This window comes from Erpetoichthys calabaricus, chromosome 2 (genome assembly GCF_900747795.2).
Source record: "Erpetoichthys calabaricus chromosome 2, fErpCal1.3, whole genome shotgun sequence".
NCBI lineage: Eukaryota > Metazoa > Chordata > Cladistia > Polypteriformes > Polypteridae > Erpetoichthys > Erpetoichthys calabaricus.
In genome coordinates this window covers 87,194,955-87,216,227 of record NC_041395.2, presented here as the reverse complement: position 1 = coordinate 87,216,227, position 21,273 = coordinate 87,194,955, and the positions used below count along the sequence as shown (strand labels likewise).

Sequence of the window (21,273 nt, the reverse complement as noted above, 5' to 3'; positions counted from 1 at the left end):
TTATTTGGTTTTCCGGAAGATTGGAGTGCTCCTGAATCAACCATCAACATCATCAGTAACTACCGGTAGGACTGTATTTTTCCTTCTCTCTTTCAACATACAGATCGCTGGACTTGGTCACTTTTCATCTTCATCCGGTTTGGTTTATATGGACTTTGCTGTGTGGTGTTTGTGTTTATATGTAATATCGCCAAAGGGGTCAGGGGTGGTATTACTGTTTTCATTATTTATTTGGTGTCATTATATTTGTAATTGTTTGCCTTTCCCACTGTGCTTTATTGTCTCTGTTGTGAGTGTGTGTGGGTCGATCCAAGGCTGGGGACGTTCCTGGGATCTCTTCTATTAAAATAAATAAATCACCATCAAAAGTCACAATATAATAATGTGATAATAAAATATGGTAATAAAAGATTACCATAGTTTAAAGTAATCTCTTTATGTACCATGAAACAATACTTGAACTGCATTAACAAGCAATTCAGCATAAACTAATTGTGACAAAACACAGCACAACAAGAAAAATCAGGTTTTCACAAACTCCTACCGGGTAATGAAGTAATCCTGGAGCCATGATATACGGATTGGGAAGCAATGGTGGAACACCAGGTGGGAGATTCGGAGGTGCTTTCCCTAAGAAGAAAGAACAAGTTAATTTAACTTTAATAAATTAAAAATGAATACTTTTATGATGTTTGAGAACTTTCTTGTTCTTTTATGACAACCTTTTCATATTTTTTCTTCCATTTTAAGCAAGATTTCAGCTTTTAGGGGAATATACTCCTAGAAAAGAAATTCAAACTGCACAACATTTTCAACCTTGCTTAATCCATGCAGGGTTGTAGATGGTTGGAGCTTATTCTGGCAGCTTTTGGCACACAGCATGATGCAACCTGTTACATGTCATCACTCAAATGCTACGACTACTCAACCATGTATGAGCTTACTTACAGATGACAATTATGACACCAACCAACTTAGGAGTAGAAGATGAATATGAATGCAGGCACAACAAGAAAATGCAAACACCTTCATAACAACTTAATGAGGGAGTCCACATTAATCACCATCTTGCAAGCTTCCATACATACCTTAGATAAAGCAGGAAAAATGTACATCAAGTATTATTCAAACAAATAAAACATTCAAATGGTAGGAACAGGGGCATTTTTTTTAATTAACATCCTACTTCTTGGAAAATATCTAGAGGTGAAAGTGAATGAAGCAAGCGCAAAATGTACTGTGCTTAATAGAAACACTGCTAGGTATAACATTCTTTGGATAGCCAAGTTAAATTACTCTGAGCTGTATTAAAGGTATGAAGATTTCTATGAAAGTTTATAATCATAAATAGAGACTACAGTACACTGAGAATGAGCAAATTTTATTTTTAAATGGAACAAGGCTCAATTACAGCTGGTCTTTAATCTCACTATAAATTATGAGCTGGCCAAAATGACTCAATATACACAAACTTAGGTAATGAATCCTCTAGATTACCTGAGACAGTGGTGGAAAATTAACTTTTCAAATATATTTTTAGATAATGAATGGAAGTCAACTAGTAATACAATACATTTTAACTTATGTGTAAAACATAGTCCCAAGCTGGCATGATCTGAGGATGTCAAATTAGACAACTAGAAATCATAGGGGATAACAAATTATACAACTACTTTCAACCACAGTTCCACACTCCCAAAGTACCATCAGTCCTCCCCATTTTTCTGTCACACAATATCACGCTGTTTGAAACCTGTTGGGAATATCAAACTACACTAACTGGTGGTCATGGACCCAACTCAAAAAGATTACATAAATGCAATAGCCCTGTCACACTATACAATTTTTCCAGCAATTGCAAGCAGCAGGCTTCAAAAGTTATAAATTGCACACATTTCTCTTGACTTAAAACTATCCACAATATATCTGGATCAAAAGCCTTTGTGAAAAAAGTTAACAGGCAATCATTTCCTTAGATCATATTAGAATGCTTGCTGATATATGTTAGTTTTGGGATCACAATAATCCCTAAGCCACTAAACAGCAATGTTTGGATCTACATATGATAAACCATTACTGCTAAATGACCAATTAAGATAAATTACACTACACTGCTAAAATGCCACTCACTTTTCACAAAAGGAGATTCCAAAAACCACCTAATACAACACAATGGAAAAATATGTACTTTTTTACTTAAAATGACAAAAAAAAGTTACAGTGCATCTGGAAAGTATTCACAGCGCATCACTTTTTCCACATTTTGTTATGTTACAGCCTTATTCCAAAATGGATTAAATTCATTTTTTTCCTCAGAATTCTACACACCACACCCCATAATGACAATGTGAAAAAAGTTTACTTGAAGTTTTTGCAAATTTATTAAAAATAAAACTGAGAAATCACATGTACATAAGTATTCAAAGCCTTTGCTCAATACTTTGTCGATGCACCTTTGGCAGCAATTACAGCCTCAAGTCTTTCTGAATATGATGGCACAAGCTTGGCACACCTATCTTTGGCCAATTTCGACCCATTCCTTTTTGCAGCACCTCTCAAGCTCCATCAGATTGGATGGGAGGCATCGGTTCACAGCCATTTTAAGATCTCTCCAGAGATGTTCAAATCGGATTCAAGTCTGGGCCACTCAAGGACAATCACAGAGTTGCCCTGAAGCCACTCCTTTGATATCTTGGCTGTGTGCTTAGGGTCGTTGTCCTGCTGAAAGATGAACCGTTGCCCCAGTCTGAGGTCAGGAGCGCTCTGGAGCAGGTTTTCATCCAGGATGTCTCTGTACATTGCTGCACTCATCTTTCCCTTTATCCTGACTAGTCTCCCAGTCCCTGCCGCTGAAAAACATCCCCACAGCATGACGCTGCCACCACCATGCTTCACTGTAGGGATGGTATTGGCCTGGTGATGAGTGGTGCCTGGTTTCCTCCAAACGTGACGCCTGGCATTCACACCAAAGAGTTCAATCTTTGTCTCATCAGACCAGAGAATTTTCTTTCTCATGGTCTGAGAGTCCTTCAGGTGCCTTTTGGCAAACTCCAGGCGGGCTGCCATGTGCCTTTTACTAAGGAGTGGCTTCCGTCTGGCCACTCTACCATACAGGTCTGATTGGTGGATTGCTGCAGAGACGGTTGTCCTTCTGGAAGGTTCTCCTCTCTCCACAGAGGACCTCTGGAGCTCTGACAGAGTGACCATCGGTTTCTTGGTCACCTCCCTGACTAAGGCCCTTCTTCCCTGAAAGTTCAGTTTAGATGGCCGGCCAGCTCTAGGAAGAGTCCTGGTGGTTTCGAACTTCTTCCACTTATGGATGATGGAGGCCACTGTGCTCATTGGGACCTTCAAAGCAGCAGAAATTTTTCTGTAACCTTCCCCAGATATGTGCCTCGAGACAATCCTGTCTCGGAGGTCTACAGACAATTCCTTTGACTTCATGCTTGGTTTGTGCTCTGACATGAACCGTCAACTGTGGGATCTTATATAGACTGGTGTGTGCCTTTCCAAATCATGTCCAGTCAACTGAATTTACCACAGGTGGACTCCAATTAAGCTGCAGAAACATCTCAAGGATGATCAGGGGAAACAGGATGCACCTGAGCTCAATTTCGAGCTTCACGGCAAAGGCTGTGAATTCTTATGTACATGTGCTTTCTCAATTTTTTTATTTTTAATAAATTTGCAAAAACCTCAAGTAAACTTTTTTCATGTTGTCATTATGGGGTGTAGAATTCTGAGGAAAAAAATGAATGTAACATAACAAAATGTGGAAAAGGTGATGCACTGTGAGTACTTTCTGGATGCACTGTATATTTACATTAATAAACTTCAGCATTTTTTGAGATCTGGAAATTTATTACTGTTATCCTCAAATAAAAAAGCCGACTACTTGCGATTAAATCGCTTTCTTTGGTCTATACCTTTCAGTCACTACTGAACTAATTTCTTGTTGACATTTTGTTTTTTGTCTTTAAATACTGTCTGGGCAATAAATTCTTTACAAAACAAATACATGCATTGTTCCAATTTTCCAATGCACTGAAGCACAAGCTCAAGCTTAACTATAACAATCTACTGGATAAATAGTGCAACACAGGTTAAATCGTAAAATTCAACAGATTTACCTGAAGAAGAGGCAATGGAGCTGCGTGTAGAGACTGGTGTTGCCGCGGAGTTACTGCTTAACGTGATACCCAAGCTGCTGACTGTGCCAATACTGGAGGAGACAGTACTGACAGCTGGTGGAGCTGCCGTTACCATACTGGACACAGCAACTGCCACAGCTGGGGAAGAGGAAAAAGTGCTTGCGGAAGAATGCAGACTGGGTTCGCTCTCCACATTTGTGTGCTGAAAATACAAAACCAAAATTATACGTTAACACTTCTCACAAGATAATCCCTTTGTTCTTAAGCTAAAAATGGGAAGGCCAAAATAAATCAAAGAACTAACAACAATGGAGAGAAGAGTAAAGAAAATTTAAATATCACGGTGGGGGTGGGGGGTGCTAAGTCAGAGAGAAGAGCATGCACAAAGGAAGAAAATGTCAACATAAGAAACTTTTGCTTTATTATGTATCACTGGACCTGAAATGAATACTGCAAACCATGATGGAAATCAAGCTAGTATTTTACTAGCCGACATCATCTGAAAATGCAAATTACATAAATATGCCTGAACAAAATTACTTTATTTTGTAAAACACGTAAAGAGGTAGGGAACAAGCATTACTGCCCAGGAATACTCTACAGAATTAGTTTAAAAAAAAAAAAAAAAAAACCCTTTACTGTAAAGCTGTAATATGAAGCAAAGAGATATAGTACATTTGACTAACTAGTGAATAACATTTTTGATGCACATTGCACAGGATATACCAAACAGGTGCTTAGAAACTTCAATATGCTAAAAATAATCTGCAAAATGAGTCATAGGCTAGGTTCACATGGTGCTTGATATTTAACAGTATAGATAACACTTAAAACATCTTTGTTAAAAAAATTTGGTATAGACTACCGGGATTAACAATGATTGGTATTAGTTTATTAATCTGAATGTGTAAGTTTCATTTGTACATTATAAAAACCACTTAATTCAGTTCACAGTGGCAGCAAATATGAGTTTTGTGCCCAGCGGTGCTGTGATTCATTATATGGTCAGGGATCTAAACATGTTCAAAAGAGGATGCCAGGAAAAGGTTATTATTACACCTTCAGATCTGAGGACTTCAATGTGTAGTTTTAACTTCTACATGGTGGCTAAGACTGGCGATATTATCACATCAGGGCTAAAAACTGCCAGTAGTCTGAGGCTACAACACTTCTTGTCCGATTAATGATTTTGGTTGCGTTAGTCCAACTGACTAACAAACAATTTACTTGTAAAAACAATTGACTAAAAAATAATTTACTTGTAAAAACTGTTTCTGAAATTGTTAAACTATTATCAGTATAGCTACTTCAATTATCCTTTAATTGGACAATGGTAAGATAAAAAGCATGCAAAACAGAAAATGAGGCTTATGACTTGCTTGTGTAAGTGTTAGCTGGGTGATGTGGGTACAAATATTCTCTAGCACCTACTTTTAACATGTTAACTAATGCAGACAACATATTTTGTAAGTACATTATGTTCTAATAGTTTATTTTAAAAGCCAAGGTAAACAATTTGTTAAAATGTACACATTTCTAAAAAAAACAAACTGGAAAAAGCTGCTTGCATAATTATTCTAACACTTCAAGCTACAAAAGCTTAATGTGGCAAAGTGTTCCCAAATAACTTACTTGCTTGCTTTTCATTCAGACCTAACTGAATAACTTGTTTCTGCCAGTGAGCAATCAAGAATTAATGTCACATTTTCTGAATGAAAAAAATCACTGTTTAAAAGTTATTAGCCAGGCTGTGAACCCACTGGAAAAATGAAGACCAAAAAGTACCACAGAAGTGTGACACAAATTGATACAAATGCATAAGAAGGAATTACAGAAGTCAGTTGCTGAAGCGGGGATTCACATGCATGAGTTTGGGTGGGTGGAGAATAAGTCATCATTACTTAGGAACATCCATAAAAAAAAAAAAAAAAAAAAAAAAAAAACCTAGAGCATGCCACAAAGCATTAGAGTGACCCAGCTAGATGTGGGAAAAGGTTTTGTAGTCAGATGTCCAAAATCAGAGCTTTTTGGCGAAAATTGAAAGATATTAATGGCACATGCCCAATACTGCCCATGTCTCAAAAATACAGTATAGTGCTGGCCACATAATGCTGTTGGGATGATTTCCAAAATCAATTATAAGTGTGTGGAGGCTGGTTCAGACATAAAACCAAAAACACTGAAGGTTTTTATTGTAGCAAATGGAGGCCATACTAAATATTTAAGTATGGGGTTTGAATACTTACAAACTGTTAAATATATGTTTGACAATTTATATTTAAAACCAAATAAGTAAACTGTCAGAACCCTTAAGGTTGTGAATAAAATACTATAAATCGGGGAATATGCATTTTTTGAAATCTAAAGAATGGGCCTGAATATTTTTGCAATACATACAATTATGGGAATTTCACCTACAACTTTCATAGTGCTTTCAATATTATAGGTCTACTTATGTTTTAACCAGGAGAAATTTTAAGGCGTACCTAATATTTTGTGTCAATTTCCACCTTATAACTTTAAAATACATTATCACTAGACAAAATATAGAGAATTGATGCCTGAAATAAAATATTGGCCCATGAAAACAAAAGGACATATCTATAATTACATTAGCATATTATTTCATTGAAATTTAGATATCCAATTATGTTTTTAAAATATTTTATACTATGCAAGGATCAAAATTTTTATCACTTTTCACAGTCAAAAATCAATCGCCATTGATCAAATAAACCTTCAATCCACTACGTTTCCCTGAAAAAGTTCAAATAGGTGTTGTGTGGGTAAGAATCTCGTTTCAACATTAAGAATTTCAAAACTGACTGTGTTACTGACCAGAATTTGATACATGTGTTTAGAAGCAGGAGCATACCAACGTGCTTGTGAGTCAGTCACAGATGCATTCAGTCATACACAATCAGATAACCTTAAACCACTGTTAAGACACACATTTAACCCAACACGACCTGCACTTTCAGCATAAACGTGAAAGCTGCCGGCAATGCACAATACACAGGGAGGGTATTGTTAAGCCTCAACATTGCTTTGGTGATTATAATTAATAAATCCAATCACTCTGTCTGGGAGTCTCCATCTCTACATGCCAGCTATATGTCTGTATCTATGGTAACATAACACTTGGCTGTTAGGGTAATGCAAAAGGAAAATCTGTATTAACTTAGAGCCTGTGGCTAAATTACTTTTCTGTCTCTTGTAGCCTGTCAGTAAACAGTTTTCTAATATGGCTAGTAATAGTGTCACTAGGTGGAAGATGGCAGCATGACAAGATAATTGATTAGCTCCCAGAAGCCTTTTCCTTCCTCCACAGTTACTGGAAACATATCTTGGTTCATTTCTGTAAAACCTACTATGTTTTAGAACTTTAAAGCAACTTCCTGAATCACTATGCCGTTAACTCGAACTTTCACATGTGAACACAGTGAACTCAGGAAGTTAAAAGGTTGTCCAGGTAAATGTTAACAGGAATGGAGCATGTTTCAGTGTAATGTTCAATTTTCTCAGACTGTAGGTGTAAAAGAGCATTTTGAGAAAACAGGTTACAAATTCAATTGATCCAAGCAAACCATAATTAAACAAAAAAGCTTTTTATTCAAACAGACACACAAATGACAGATGTGAAAAATTCTAGCATTTGCTCAGTATTGAAAAGCAATTGTTATGCTTTAAAAAAATAAAACAGGAAATTAAAAAAAACACAGAAACAAAGTACACACTAAAGCTTATATTCTTACCAATAGAGTTGACGTTGAAGTGCGAACAGAGGATGATGACGATGATGACGACAGGCTATTCTGTTGTGAAGATAATGAACTACAGAGATGGAAAAAAAATGTTAATTACATATGCATATAATTTCCTATGTACTGTCATTTACTGGGAATTTTTGGTACACTGAATTAATCCCCTTCAATATTAGGCCACAACCTGGCAATAAAGCATTTTATGACTGGTTTTACTTGCCAACTGCAAAATACAGCCTTACTGGTGCTAAGCAAAGACAGATAACAGCACACTGTTTCAATCTTCACTGATAATATGGACACAGGCATAGTTACTGTAAAAGAAATGTGTGGCTTACTCATTGCATTCAATATTTGAATACTGCAGTTAAGATTAAAATAAAATATAACCATTTGGGGAAGATTTCGGAAAAATTAAGCAATTGGCTTATCTGAAAATTAAGGTTTGTAAATTACATCAAAAGTGCTAAGCATATTGAAAAAAGTGCTTGTTGCCAGAGATAGCATCTTTAATGCAGCATTAATTTTAGGTAAATAAACTGGTGATTGTAAAGTCAATAAAACAGATTTTGCATATGAAAATCATTTTTCATTACTGTTAATGCCTCATTGTTAAACTACAAAATAACCTGCAATTTACAATGAAAACAAAAGGTGTTCTGACAGTTTTATTCATGGTACTAGTGAGTGCAACATTCGTAGCTTGTGATATGCAATGCTATGATGAGTATTCTAAATTATTCAAATACAGCTTAAAACAACAAACACTGAGGGGCTGAGACATGGAAAAATATGTTCCATGAAAAACTAAATTCTCTCTGTCAAGGCTGTATTTAAAGAAACACTGAAAGAGCTAGTTGTAGTCATTTTAAAGCTCAGCTGAAGCTTGAGAGTTAATACCAACTGGTACATGTTGTAGCTAATAAATGTTTACAACATAAATAATACAAGAAACAGTTCTCATTAATTTATTATGCATTACCATAATTCAGAATTAAAAGACAAATACAATTTTTGGAGAATATTAGGGATGTATATAAAACTTCATATAAAAACTTGTCAATATTTATTATCCATGTTTTACATACTCAGGTTTTCAAGCTGCACAGCCTTACTTAAAGTTCCTTAATTTCTAATGTTCATTTTTTTTGATCTTCAAATAGTAGGCTTGCAACTGTAATTTAACAAATCTGCTGTCCACTCATGTTAAAACACCTGCCTGCCACTTTCTTCTACATCCTGGGTAGTTATGCAGAGACTTTCAGATGACCAGTCACTGAGCTTTCATGCACATAAAGCCAGCCACTGGTCTTCACAGCCGAATACCTCAGACATGCAAATATTATGTAAATGAAGGCTACAACTTAACATTTGCTGGAAAACGTGTGTGATGCATAATGGCAGTTCCAGAGGTATGTGTCAGCAGATTACATTTTGGTACTAATCAGCTAAGATGTTGCAGTTGCTCAATAACAAAGGGATTGCTATACGCTTAAGGCATCAGATTTTCTTATTGTACATTTACGTGAACAGATACTTCATTCTGTTTAAGAGATGTACATAGGACAATAATGCACTGTGCACCAAAATGCATCCATTTGTCAGTGTATGTATTATTCGGTGTTTGTTCTCTGAAATTCTCAAACTATCAAACAAAGACATATGGGTTGGATATTAATTTATTTATATAGTTCTTGGTATACACATTTGTACAACATTTTCTATTAGGCATATGCATCTATTGTACTCCTGGCCGAGCCAATGTTCATGCTACTCAAACATATACCAATATGCTTGTAACATACATTAGAAGTCTGACATTTGATTATATTAGAATAGTCATGCCTGCTACAACGACCATTTGATGAAAAAAAGTGACTCTTAAAATCAGTTTTAAAAGCACATCTCTAACACTAACAAATTTAAAACTAATCCTGTTTCCAAACCAATCCTAAATCTTTAGATTTCCAGAATTCCCAACTGAATTACCCAGGGAAAAAAGCAGTACTAGGGTGTTGCACCGTGTTAGCCATTATGAATGTAGTGAGAAGTCAAGCAAAATGACCCCTTTTATTGGCTAACTAAAAAGATTACAATATGCAAGCTTTCGAGGCAACTCAGGCCCCTTTTTCATCTTGCCTGAAGAAGGGGCCTGAGTTTCCAGAGAAAAAGTAGACATTTGATGTGTCATTTATCATAATGCTTCATAGAAATTAACTATAAAACTTTCAAAGGAAATGTAAAAGCAAACATATGACTGAGCTTTTAAACCCTGAACTTACAAGTAAGCTTTAAAAATACAGTGGAACCTCGGTTCACGAACGTTTCGGTACACGTACAACTCGATTTACGAGCAAAAAGTTTGCCAAACTTTTGCCTCGGTTCACGACCACACACTCGGTATACGAACAAGCCAGTTTCCCTTTTGGTTTGTGCGCGCTGATGATTTCCGCACGTGTTGCATTGTTCTCGGTCAGATGTGCGTGCTTGCACGCGCGTGCGTGCTTTCGCTGTGAACTCTCTGTGCTCTATTTCATTTCCCTTCCGGTTCGTACGCGCCGATTACTGTATTTAAACACGTGTTCAGCCTCTCCCTGTTCATTGTTCTCAGTCAGACGTGCGTGCTTTACCTGTGAACTCTTTGTGCTCTACAGTATTTCGTGTGCTTTTGCAGTTAACCATGGCTTCTAAGCAAGTGAAGAGTGGTGAGAAGAAAGTTTTGCAGAAGAAAGAAATTATTGAAAAGTATGAGCATGGCATTCGTGTTACTGATCTTGCCGCCGAGTACAAGAAGTCAAAACCTACGATTTCGACTATTCTAAAGCAGAAAGAATCTATTAAAGCAGCTGATGTTGCAAAAGGACTTACAGCGTTAACCAGGCAGAGGCCTCAAGTGCTGGAAGAGGTGGAAAAACTGTTTAGCAGTTTACTCACAGGGGTGTGTAAATCAAATTTTTTTCTACTTGTCCACCAGTTAAATTCACTTGTCCATAAACAAATAACAAAAGTGAAAAATAGTTTCTTTTTTCTGATCTCTTTTATTGATACACAAAACTGCCTTCCATTTTAAAACTAAAAAAAGTTCTTTCAGGGAGTAGTATTTTGCCACCTTGCTCTAGAACATTCCCTTATCATTTTAACTCACTAATAAACAATGCCTTCATTATAGCTACACTAGTTCTGTTTCACATACTACAGTTACAGTGAAGATTTTTATAGATATTTCATAACCTTTGGAAACCGTTAGAATGTTTTCTTCTTTATTTTTAATAAACTGACAGTGCGAAACCAACTTGTTTTATATGAAATATTCGCTAATCAATAACGATCTATTGACAGCTCATCAAAATTGATGTTGTCACGCAATAAATTTCTTAACTCCTCAATATATCACAACCTACACAAAATCGCAAATTTCAGTAAAGATTTACTGCCTAACAAGCTTTGTTATGTGGTGAAAACAATTGTATTGTAAGTAAAATGACTTCATTTTTATGTAGAAACAATGAATTTTATCAATCTTCTTCTATAATACGCTACCGTGCCTGTTCGTTTGTCTGTCCAGGATTTTAAATCACCTGTAGCTCGCAAACCATTTCACCTTTTGACTTGAAATTTGGTACACATACAGTATACTACGTGACGTCTACTATCCGCTTTCGGGGTGATGATTACTCTTTATTTTTATTTTATTTTATTGTTGAATCAACTCTCGGCAGTGCGCTGCAGGGCAGCGCATGCGTATGGGAGCCGTTCTCATTCCCCACCACCTTCGCTAATCATTCTTGAGGCAGATTGAAGACTTAAGTGCCAGTTTAAGTGAAGAATTAAAGAAAACGTACTAAGTAATTGCAACACAAAAAATAACTTAGTTTTAACGCGAAAAGATGCCAACGAAAGAAGAGAAGCAGCGGGCCACTACGGTGGAGGAAAGAAGAGCTGCTCAGGTAGCAGCAAGCGCATCAACCTCTGAGCAAATGAATGGTAAACGTACAGAGAAAGAGGATGAAAACTAGGAATGCTCAAGTCAAGTGTATTCACTGCATGTTATCATGCAGTACGCCGTTACTGGTAATATATAAAAGTTATTGACTATAATGAAAAATTATCAGATTACATCGTATTGTCGGCATGAAAAAAATGACCGCATCTCCAAGCATGTATTAGGGTAAAATACTTATGTAAGACCGTAAGAGTGCTTCCCCTTTGAAAAATAAGCCGTCATTTTGTAAACAATATTGAAGACCAATTTGAGACATGAAGAACATGCCTAAGTAGACTGTTTCCGCACAAAGTACGTACCCAAATGTTTAAAATATGAAAGTAGTGGTAAAATGTGCCCTGCACAGCACATATATTTTTCTCCAGAAAATTGCACTTGTCCGCGGACAACTGAAACCAGAAAAACACGCTTGTCCGACGGTCAATTTACCCGTTTCGGGCGTTGGATTTCCGCACCCCTGACTCATTTACCAATTTGAGAACCCTCGTTCTTTCAAGCAGCACAATGTAAACAAAGCCAGACTGCCAGTGATGTGGAGGGTAAGCACGACGGGTTGGGTCTTAAGGACTTTGTTTTTGGAATGGCTGCACAAGTCTTTCGCTCCCACCAGCTAAACAGCTAAAAACACCAGAACTCACAAGAGAGAAAACACCTGAAGGAAAACATCCCTCCATCGCAGAGCCAGACACTCCCTCAAAACATTTTCTCCTCACTTCATGCCAAACCTCGCCTCATGAAAGGTTAGTTTTCTTGGTGGTTTATGGTTAGTTTTTGTATTACGGATTTTTCAAATGTTCACTTTTCGGTTCGTAGTGTGAATTGTTGCAGTGTTACTTTTCTCTTTTTTCAAATGTTCATTTTTTTTCCCTGTGCTTAAAACTCATTAAAAAAAATGTTTACAGTGAGTGGTTCATAGTGTGATTTGTTGCAATGTTACTTTTCTTGGTGCTTTATTAAATTACAGATTTTTCAAATGTTCCTTTTTTTCCCATGTGCTTAAAACTCATTAAAAAAAAGTGTTTATACAGCGATCGGTTGCAAGGCTATAGCGCAAACTCCTATAAATGTTACTTTCTTGGTTGTTTGCGGTTGGTTTTTAAATAAAGTTCAGATTTGTTCAAATGTTCCTTTTTTTCCCCCTGTGCTTAAAACTCATTAAAAAAAAAAAGAAGTGTTTATACAGTGATCAGTTGCAAGGCTATAGCGCATAGGGCTCGCGTGGTGTAGAGAGAGAGAGAGCTCGCGTGGTGTAGAGAGAGAGAGAGCTCGCGTGGTGTAGAGAGAGAGAGAGCTCGCGTGGTGTAGAGAGAGAGAGAGAGCTCGCGTGGTGTAGAGAGAGAGAGAGAGCTCGCGTGGTGTAGAGAGAGAGAGAGAGCTCGCGTGGTGTAGAGAGAGAGAGAGAGCTCGCGTGGTGTAGAGAGAGAGAGAGCTCGCGTGGTGTAGAGAGAGAGAGAGCTCGCGTGGTGTAGAGAGAGAGAGAGCTCGCGTGGTGTAGAGAGAGAGAGAGCTCGCGTGGTGTAGAGAGAGAGAGAGCTCGCGTGGTGTAGAGAGAGAGAGAGCTCGCGTGGTGTAGAGAGAGAGAGAGCTCGCGTGGTGTAGAGAGAGAGCTCGCGTGGTGTAGAGAGAGAGCTCGCGTGGTGTAGAGAGAGAGCTCGCGTGGTGTAGAGAGAGAGCTCGCGCGGTGTAGAGAGAGAGCTCGCGTGGTGTAGAGAGAGAGCTCGCGTGGTGTAGAGAGAGAGCTCGCGTGGTGTAGAGAGAGAGAGCTCGCGTGGTGTAGAGAGAGAGCTCGCGTGGTGTAGAGAGAGAGAGCTCGCGTGGTGTAGAGAGAGAGAGCTCGCGTGGTGTAGAGAGAGAGAGCTCGCGTGGTGTAGAGAGAGAGAGCTCGCGTGGTGTAGAGAGAGAGAGCTCGCGTGGTGTAGAGAGAGAGAGCTCGCGTGGTGTAGAGAGAGAGAGCTCGCGTGGTGTAGAGAGAGAGAGCTCGCGTGGTGTAGAGAGAGAGAGCTCGCGTGGTGTAGAGAGAGAGAGCTCGCGTGGTGTAGAGAGAGAGAGCTCGCGTGGTGTAGAGAGAGAGAGCTCGCGTGGTGTAGAGAGAGAGAGCTCGCGTGGTGGAGAGAGAGAGAGCTCGCGTGGTGTAGAGAGAGAGCTCGCGTGGTGTAGAGAGAGAGAGCTCGCGTGGTGTAGAGAGAGAGAGCTCGCGTGGTGTAGAGAGAGAGAGCTCGCGTGGTGTAGAGAGAGAGAGCTCGCGTGGTGTAGAGAGAGAGAGCTCGCGTGGTGTAGAGAGAGAGAGCTCGCGTGGTGTAGAGAGAGAGAGCTCGCGTGGTGTAGAGAGAGAGAGCTCGCGTGGTGTAGAGAGAGAGCTCGCGTGGTGTAGAGAGAGAGAGCTCGCGTGGTAGAGAGAGAGAGAGAGAGAGAGAGAGCTCGTGTACTGCTGAGAGAGAGAGAGAGAGCTCGTGTGCTGCTGAGAGAGAGAGAGGGCTCGCCTGCTGCTGAGAGAGAGAGCTCGTGTACTGCTGAGAGAGAGAGAGAGAGAGAGAGAGAGAGAGAGAGAGCTCGTGTACTGCTGAGAGAGAGAGAGAGAGAGAGAGAGAGAGAGAGAGAGAGAGAGCTCGTGTACTGCTGAGAGAGAGAGCTCGTGTACTGCTGAGAGAGAGAGAGAGAGAGCTTGTGTACTGCTGAGAGAGAGAGAGAGAGAGCTCGTGTACTGCTGAGAGAGAGAGAGAGAGAGCTTGTGTACTGCTGAGAGAGAGAGAGAGAGCGCTCGTGTACTGCTGAGAGAGAGAGAGAGAGAGAGCTCGTGTGCTGCTGAGAGAGAGAGGGCTCGCCTGCTGCTGAGAGAGAGAGCTCGTGTACTGCTGAGAGAGAGAGAGCTCGTGTACTGCTGAGAGAGAGAGAGCTCGTGTACTGCTGAGAGAGAGAGAGAGCTCGTGTACTGCTGAGAGAGAGAGAGCTCGTGTACTGCTGAGAGAGAGAGAGCTCGTGTACTGCTGAGAGAGAGAGAGAGAGAGAGAGAGAGCTTGTGTACTGCTGAGAGAGAGAGAGAGAGCGCTCGTGTACTGCTGAGAGAGAGAGAGAGCGCTCGTGTACTGCTGAGAGAGAGAGAGCGCTCGTGTACTGCTGAGAGAGAGAGAGCGCTCGTGTACTGCTGAGAGAGAGAGAGAGAGAGAGAGAGCGCTCGTGTACTGCTGAGAGAGAGAGAGAGAGAGAGAGAGCGCTCGTGTACTGCTGAGAGAGAGAGAGAGAGAGAGCGCTCGTGTACTGCTGAGAGAGAGAGAGAGAGAGAGCGCTCGTGTACTGCTGAGAGAGAGAGAGAGAGAGAGAGCGCTCGTGTACTGCTGAGAGAGAGAGAGAGAGAGAGAGCTCGTGTACTGCTGAGAGAGAGAGAGAGAGCTCGTGTACTGCTGAGAGAGAGAGAGAGAGAGAGAGAGAGAGAGCTCGTGTACTGCTGAGAGAGAGAGAGAGAGCGCTCGTGTACTGCTGAGAGCTCGTGTACTGCTGAGAGAGAGAGAGAGAGAGCTCGTGTACTGCTGAGAGAGAGAGAGAGAGAGAGAGAGAGAGCTCGTGTACTGCTGAGAGAGAGAGAGAGAGAGAGAGAGCTCGTGTACTGCTGAGAGAGAGAGAGAGAGAGAGAGCTCGTGTACTGCTGAGAGAGAGAGAGAGCGCTCATGTACTGCTGAGAGAGAGAGAGAGAGAGCTCGTGTACTGCTGAGAGAGAGAGAGAGAGAGCTCGTGTACTGCTGAGAGAGAGAGGGCTGGCTTGCTTGCTGCTGAGAGTGAGAGAGAGGGCTGGCTTGCTTGCTGCTGACAGTGAGAGAGAGAGAGAGAGAGGGGGGGCTCGCTTGCTGAGAGAGAGAGAGAGAGGGGGGGGGCTCGCTTGCTGAGAGAGAGAGAGAGAGAGGGGGGGGGCTCGCTTGCTGCTGAGAGGGGGGGGGGGGGGGCTCGCTTGCTGCTGAGAGAGAGAGAGAGAGGGAGAGAACGTGCAGCTGAGAGCGAGCGAGCCTGCTCGTGCAGCTGAGCAGGGAGCCTGGGTGTTTGTGTCAGTGTTATTCAATGTTTTTACATTAGTTTACTATTACACTGTGCATTCTATGGTGTAATTAACTATATTTGTGCTTAGAAATCTTTAAAAAATATATATTTACATACAGTTTGTACGGTCTGGAACGGATTAATTGTATTTACATACAATCCTATGGGGGTAATTGCTTCGGTTCACGACCAAATCGGTTTACGACCAGAGGTTTGGAACGAATTATGGTCGTGAACCAAGGTTCCATTGTATACATATTTTCTCCTATATAAGGCATGTTAGAACTCTGAGGCTATCATAAAAAGTTAGAACTCTGAGGCTATCATAAAAAGTTAAAGACGAACGAAGTGTGTGCATACCAAAGTACCATCTAAAGAACTGCTAGTTTTACTGTGTTTGTGCCTACTTACTGTGGTAAAACCTAGATAATAAGCAACTAACAAATCATGATCACTCCATTAGAGTTCTAGTTCTCTTCAATTCTTATGCAGCCTAACACAAAAGGCCAATATTAGAAACACTGAACTATTAAAATACTTCTGTGGCTAACAAGATAAGGCACCGTCCACGCCTTAATGCACAAAATCATAGCAATGCTTGCTCCAAAGCCTACATTTAATTTTTTCATATTCTGTATACCGTCTAATTGGAGGTTGCTGTCCACTTGAAATGTACATTGAGGGTTCATACTTAGCTTGCATTTTGACAAGATTATAAGCAAACATAAAATTAACACTTTTATCAATAGTCTAATACAATGTATATGGTTTCAAAGAAAACAAGATCCATCAGTTTGAAAAAAGGAAGACATTCTGATAGCTTCTTCTGTATACTTTCTTTTAAACCCCTCTAAAGTTATTCAAGAGCTGCAACACAATGGTCAGAGGACTTGGAAATTTCATTCAACCTTGGAAATTTCATTCAGATAGAGTATGAAAGACAGTTTGAAATATGAGTAAGTGTTATCATTCAGATAGAGTATGAAAGACAGTTTGAAATATGAGTAAGTGTTTGGAGCTAAGCAGTGAGCAACTTTTGCCACTGCATAATTGCCGATACAAAATTATGACCTCAAAACAAGTATAATGCTATAAACATCTGAATGCTTTCAAAAATACCAGAAGATCACCATGCAAGTTGCTTTAAAGAAAAATGTTAGAAAAACCAAAGAAAGATTAAATCAAAAACAGCAGAGGGATGGCAATGGAAAAGTCGTTACTTCTTTTAGAATCCAGTGAGAAAGTAACAGTGAAGTAGGGACCTTTCCAAAAAAAAAAAAAAAAGATGATCATCCATTCTGAAATTAACAGCAAAAGCAAACACTGGAATTAGGCACAATTTCTCACAAGACCATTTCTGGCCCTTTCCAAATGGTGACTAGTTACAGCCTTCTCAATATTGCAAATGTGGCAAGGCACGCAGTAGCGAAACTGGTAGACAATGCTCTAAAAGAAACAATAACCCAGACATTAAATCATTCAAAAACATCCCGACAGAATCAGGATTGGAAAAACTTGTTCTGCACTGACATTTGCATGAATTTTTAAATTAACACCTATAATGTAACATACACAGTACCCATGAAAAATGCACATTCCAATACTGCCCCACATATTTAAATCCCACAGTTCCCCCAAACTTAAAAAACCACACTGAACACATTAGATAGAAGGACGCCTTGAAGGAGAGAATAAAATCAGTACAACATTCCAAAAGAAAGAAAATTTAAAAAAAATTAAATTAACACATATACTGGAGAAGAAAGTGATTTGTGATTTCTAGCAGCAGTTTATGCACAATGTGTCACATTGGTGGGACACCATCATGTTTCAATATTGCTTGTGAATACTGCAATAATCCCACAAGTCAATCAATGGCAATAAGGGTATAAGGTTTTTACATGTACAAGGGTGTCTTCTTTCAAATAAATCATAAGTTTCCACTATTTGGTGGATGAGTAATACCTGAAGTTTGTACTAGGGAAACTTCTTCAAAACAAAACACCTACACAGTCCATACAGTTGAGGAAGGCCTAAAAAAAGTTATAGAATCTAACAGGGAATATGAAGACCTCGACCCATAGTTTTGATTATTGAGAACGATTCATTTGCTTAAAGATTCTATGCAACCCTTGATTTATGAATAATGTTTAGTGCAACTTTGAAGCATCGCAACGTGCAGTTTTGCAGATCAAGCATCATGGGTTCAGTTACCATAGCCAGATGCTGTCTGCTGCATGGTCTCCCTTTGCTCTTCCAGTTTCAACTTCCACACTGTAGCTGCTTCAAGTTTCATGTGAGACCTCCCCATACCTCCCGATTTAATGCTTTTCGGTGTGCAAACTTGAACAGGGAATCCTCTTTGTTTGTACTGTATATATTTGAATCACACAGCCGTTTGCAGTTTCACATGGGGGAACCCCCCATTTGACACCCCTGCCCCGAATATCAGACAACTGCACTGCAATTTTTTGCTAAAAAATATAACTGCAACACTTGTTTTAGGAGATTGTTTAGGTGCAAGATATTCAATGTTTCCAAAAATGGGGAACACCTTGTGCCAAACAATTTAACTTTACAATGCTATGGAATATGCAATCTAAAATTGGTACAATAATTGCTGACAGATTGGGGGCACAAAAAAAGATTCCAGGACTTTGTGTTATAAAATGTCTTGCGTTCTGTAAAATCCAGTTTTTTTTGGCAGAGGGAATTCCTAAAATAAAGTATTTTTATTTGTGTTTCATTTAGTTGATATTGGTGTGAAACAAAGGTAAAAAAAATTCAAATACAGACTTAAAAAAAAAAGTGTTATACTCACTACTCTTTAAAAGTCATTTGAAGCTCCTTTATTACATAAGCAGAATATCAGCTATTCATTTTTGGCTAATACAGGCTCAGTAATGTCAAAACCCCCTTGGGGGTATAAGGGTTTAAATAAAATGAATATATTTTATTATTTATCATGGTGCTGGACAGTGGTGACATGCAAGTAAAATTTTTTTTTACTGTACTTAACACATAACACTACTCTCACTACATAACTGATTTGTGAATTCTCCCTAGGATACTCAGTGCTTTTGAAATCTTTTATATGCTTCACTGTAGGACAGAAACTAACGACTGTCTTCCTAATCAAAAAGAGAAAATATTTTACCCTAGGTTCTTGTCTATATGCCGGACTCGTGTATAAGCCGGAGACCAAAAATCATACGAATTTTTAAAATAAAATCTTATCATAGATAAGCCGGACTCATGGATAAGCCGAACGTACTATAACCTATAACTAATAGAAGGGAGGGAGGTCAGTGGTCTCACTCGCACCCATTTAATTTCTTTAAGGGGGGAGAGAGTGTGAGATATTGGCGTCTCTCTCACTCCCCGCATGGCGCGGTTGGAGCGGCCGGAGCGCGTTCTTTCTGCTCTGGGCGTCGCCGAGTCAACACACACGCGCGTAGCGGTCATTTAAATTGTGATTTTATATGTAAGCATATTTAAATATATATCGCGGATTTTTTGCTGGTTCGCGGATTTCTGCGGACAATGGGTCTTTTCATTTCTGGTACATGCTTCCTCAGTTGGTTTGCCCAGTTGATTTCATACAAGGGACGCTATTGGCAGATGGCTGAGAAGCTAGATTGCTTACTTTTCTCTCTCTCTTGCGCTGACTATCTGTGATCCTGACGTATGGGGATTGAGCAGGGGGGCTGTTCGCACACCTAGAGGATACGGACGCTCGTCTAAGAATGCTGAAAGATTATCTTCACGTTGCTATCTTTTGTGCAGCTTCCTGAAACGACATGCTGCACAGTGCTTCGCATACTTAAAAGCTCGAAGGGCACGTATTGATTTTTTGACTGACAGTCTCTCTCTCTCTCTCTACGGAGGGGGTGTGAGCTGCCGCCTTCAACAGCTTTGTGCCGCGGTGCTTTGCATACTTAAAAGCCAAACAGCACCATTGATTTGTTTGCTAGAGATTGTTTTCTCTTTCTATGTCACATTCTGTGCTCCTGACACGCACTCCTTTGAAGAGGAAGATATGTTTGCATTCTTTTAATTGTGAGACAGAACAGTCATCTCTGTCTTGTCATGGAGCACAGTTTAAACTTTTGAAAAAGAGACAAATGTTTGTTTGCAGTGTTTGAATAACGTTCCTGTCTCTCTACAACCTCCTGTGTTTCTGCGCAAATCTGTGACCCAAGCATGACAATATAAAAATAACCATATAAACATATGGTTTCTACTTCGCGGATTTTCTTATTTCGCGGGTGGCTCTGGAACGCAACCCCCGCGATGGAGGAGGGATTACTGTATAAGCCGGACTTATGTATAAGCCGATATTCTATTTTTTCATTTTCACAACTTTTTTCATTAGATAAGCCGCGGCTTATAGACAAGAACTTAGGGTAATTAAACACTGAAACATTTTATCCCTTGTATATTGATCTCTTTCACAACAACATCACAAGTAAGCCATTTTAGGCTATAGCAAGTATGTTGTTAGCCTAAAAAGTAAGGATGCTCCAAAAAGGATTTGTTAGGGCTAATACCAATCACCAATTTGAAGTTACTACAACTAACCAATTCTGAATTCAATTCAGATTTTTCTTTATTCTCTAAATTTTTTTTCTTTACACCAAGCTCCTGCATAACCAGCTGTGCAGAAGCCTTGTGTTCTGTTACATAGGCATTTTTATATTTAAACTGCAGACCATAGGTGTTTTTTTTTTTTAAGAAAATAAACTTTTACAGGCTTACTGTTAATTGATCATAGTATTAAAATACCCTTAAAACACTAATAAAAAGTAAGGAAAGTATTCAACCATAATACAGATTGCATAAAAAATAAATTGTCATAATTACAAGCCATAATTCTAATAAAACCAGTAAACCCCCAATTCTCTAAAGAATCGCAAATCCAAGAATGGCAATTACTTTCTGTTCCCTCCAATCTTTGTAGGGATGTAAGATCATGGAGGGTGGGAGCGTCCTGGGAAAGTTTTCATTTAATGAAAGAAATACATTTATAGTAAAGCGGTTTCTTTTTGGAGCCATGACTCGTTTGGTTCTGGTGTTTCAGAAGCGCGTTGTAGGCGCCTTCGTTCATTGTTTTTATCCATGCAGTCTCGTTTTTTTTTTTTTTTTTTTTTTTTTAATATTTTTATTTTATTAATTTTCATTGTAATCATTCCATACAAACAGATCAATTTATAACCCAACAAATTTGAAAACAAATCAAACCAAACCCCACCCCTGAGAAGGAGAGCTTAGCTAAAGGAAAATTTCTTTAAGCTTTTTAATAAGGCAACATTAGACAAAAGAAGGGGAG

The 21,273-nt window shown here is 39.2% G+C and overlaps 1 protein-coding gene across 6 annotated transcripts in view; it reads right to left on the bottom strand.

The window, feature by feature from the left end:
* ubap2l (ubiquitin associated protein 2-like) overlaps positions 1 to 21,273 on the bottom strand; it is a 298,828-nt gene that overhangs the window by 74,677 nt on the left and 202,878 nt on the right. For all 6 annotated transcript variants that reach the window (XM_051923264.1, XM_051923266.1, XM_051923265.1 and 3 more), the window contains 3 exons: positions 7,907 to 7,985; positions 4,131 to 4,353; positions 545 to 630 (listed from right to left, as the gene is read on the bottom strand). In XM_051923264.1, the coding sequence (XP_051779224.1) occupies positions 545 to 630; positions 4,131 to 4,353; positions 7,907 to 7,985 (388 nt within the window). The remainder of the gene's footprint in view (positions 1 to 544; positions 631 to 4,130; positions 4,354 to 7,906; positions 7,986 to 21,273) is intronic.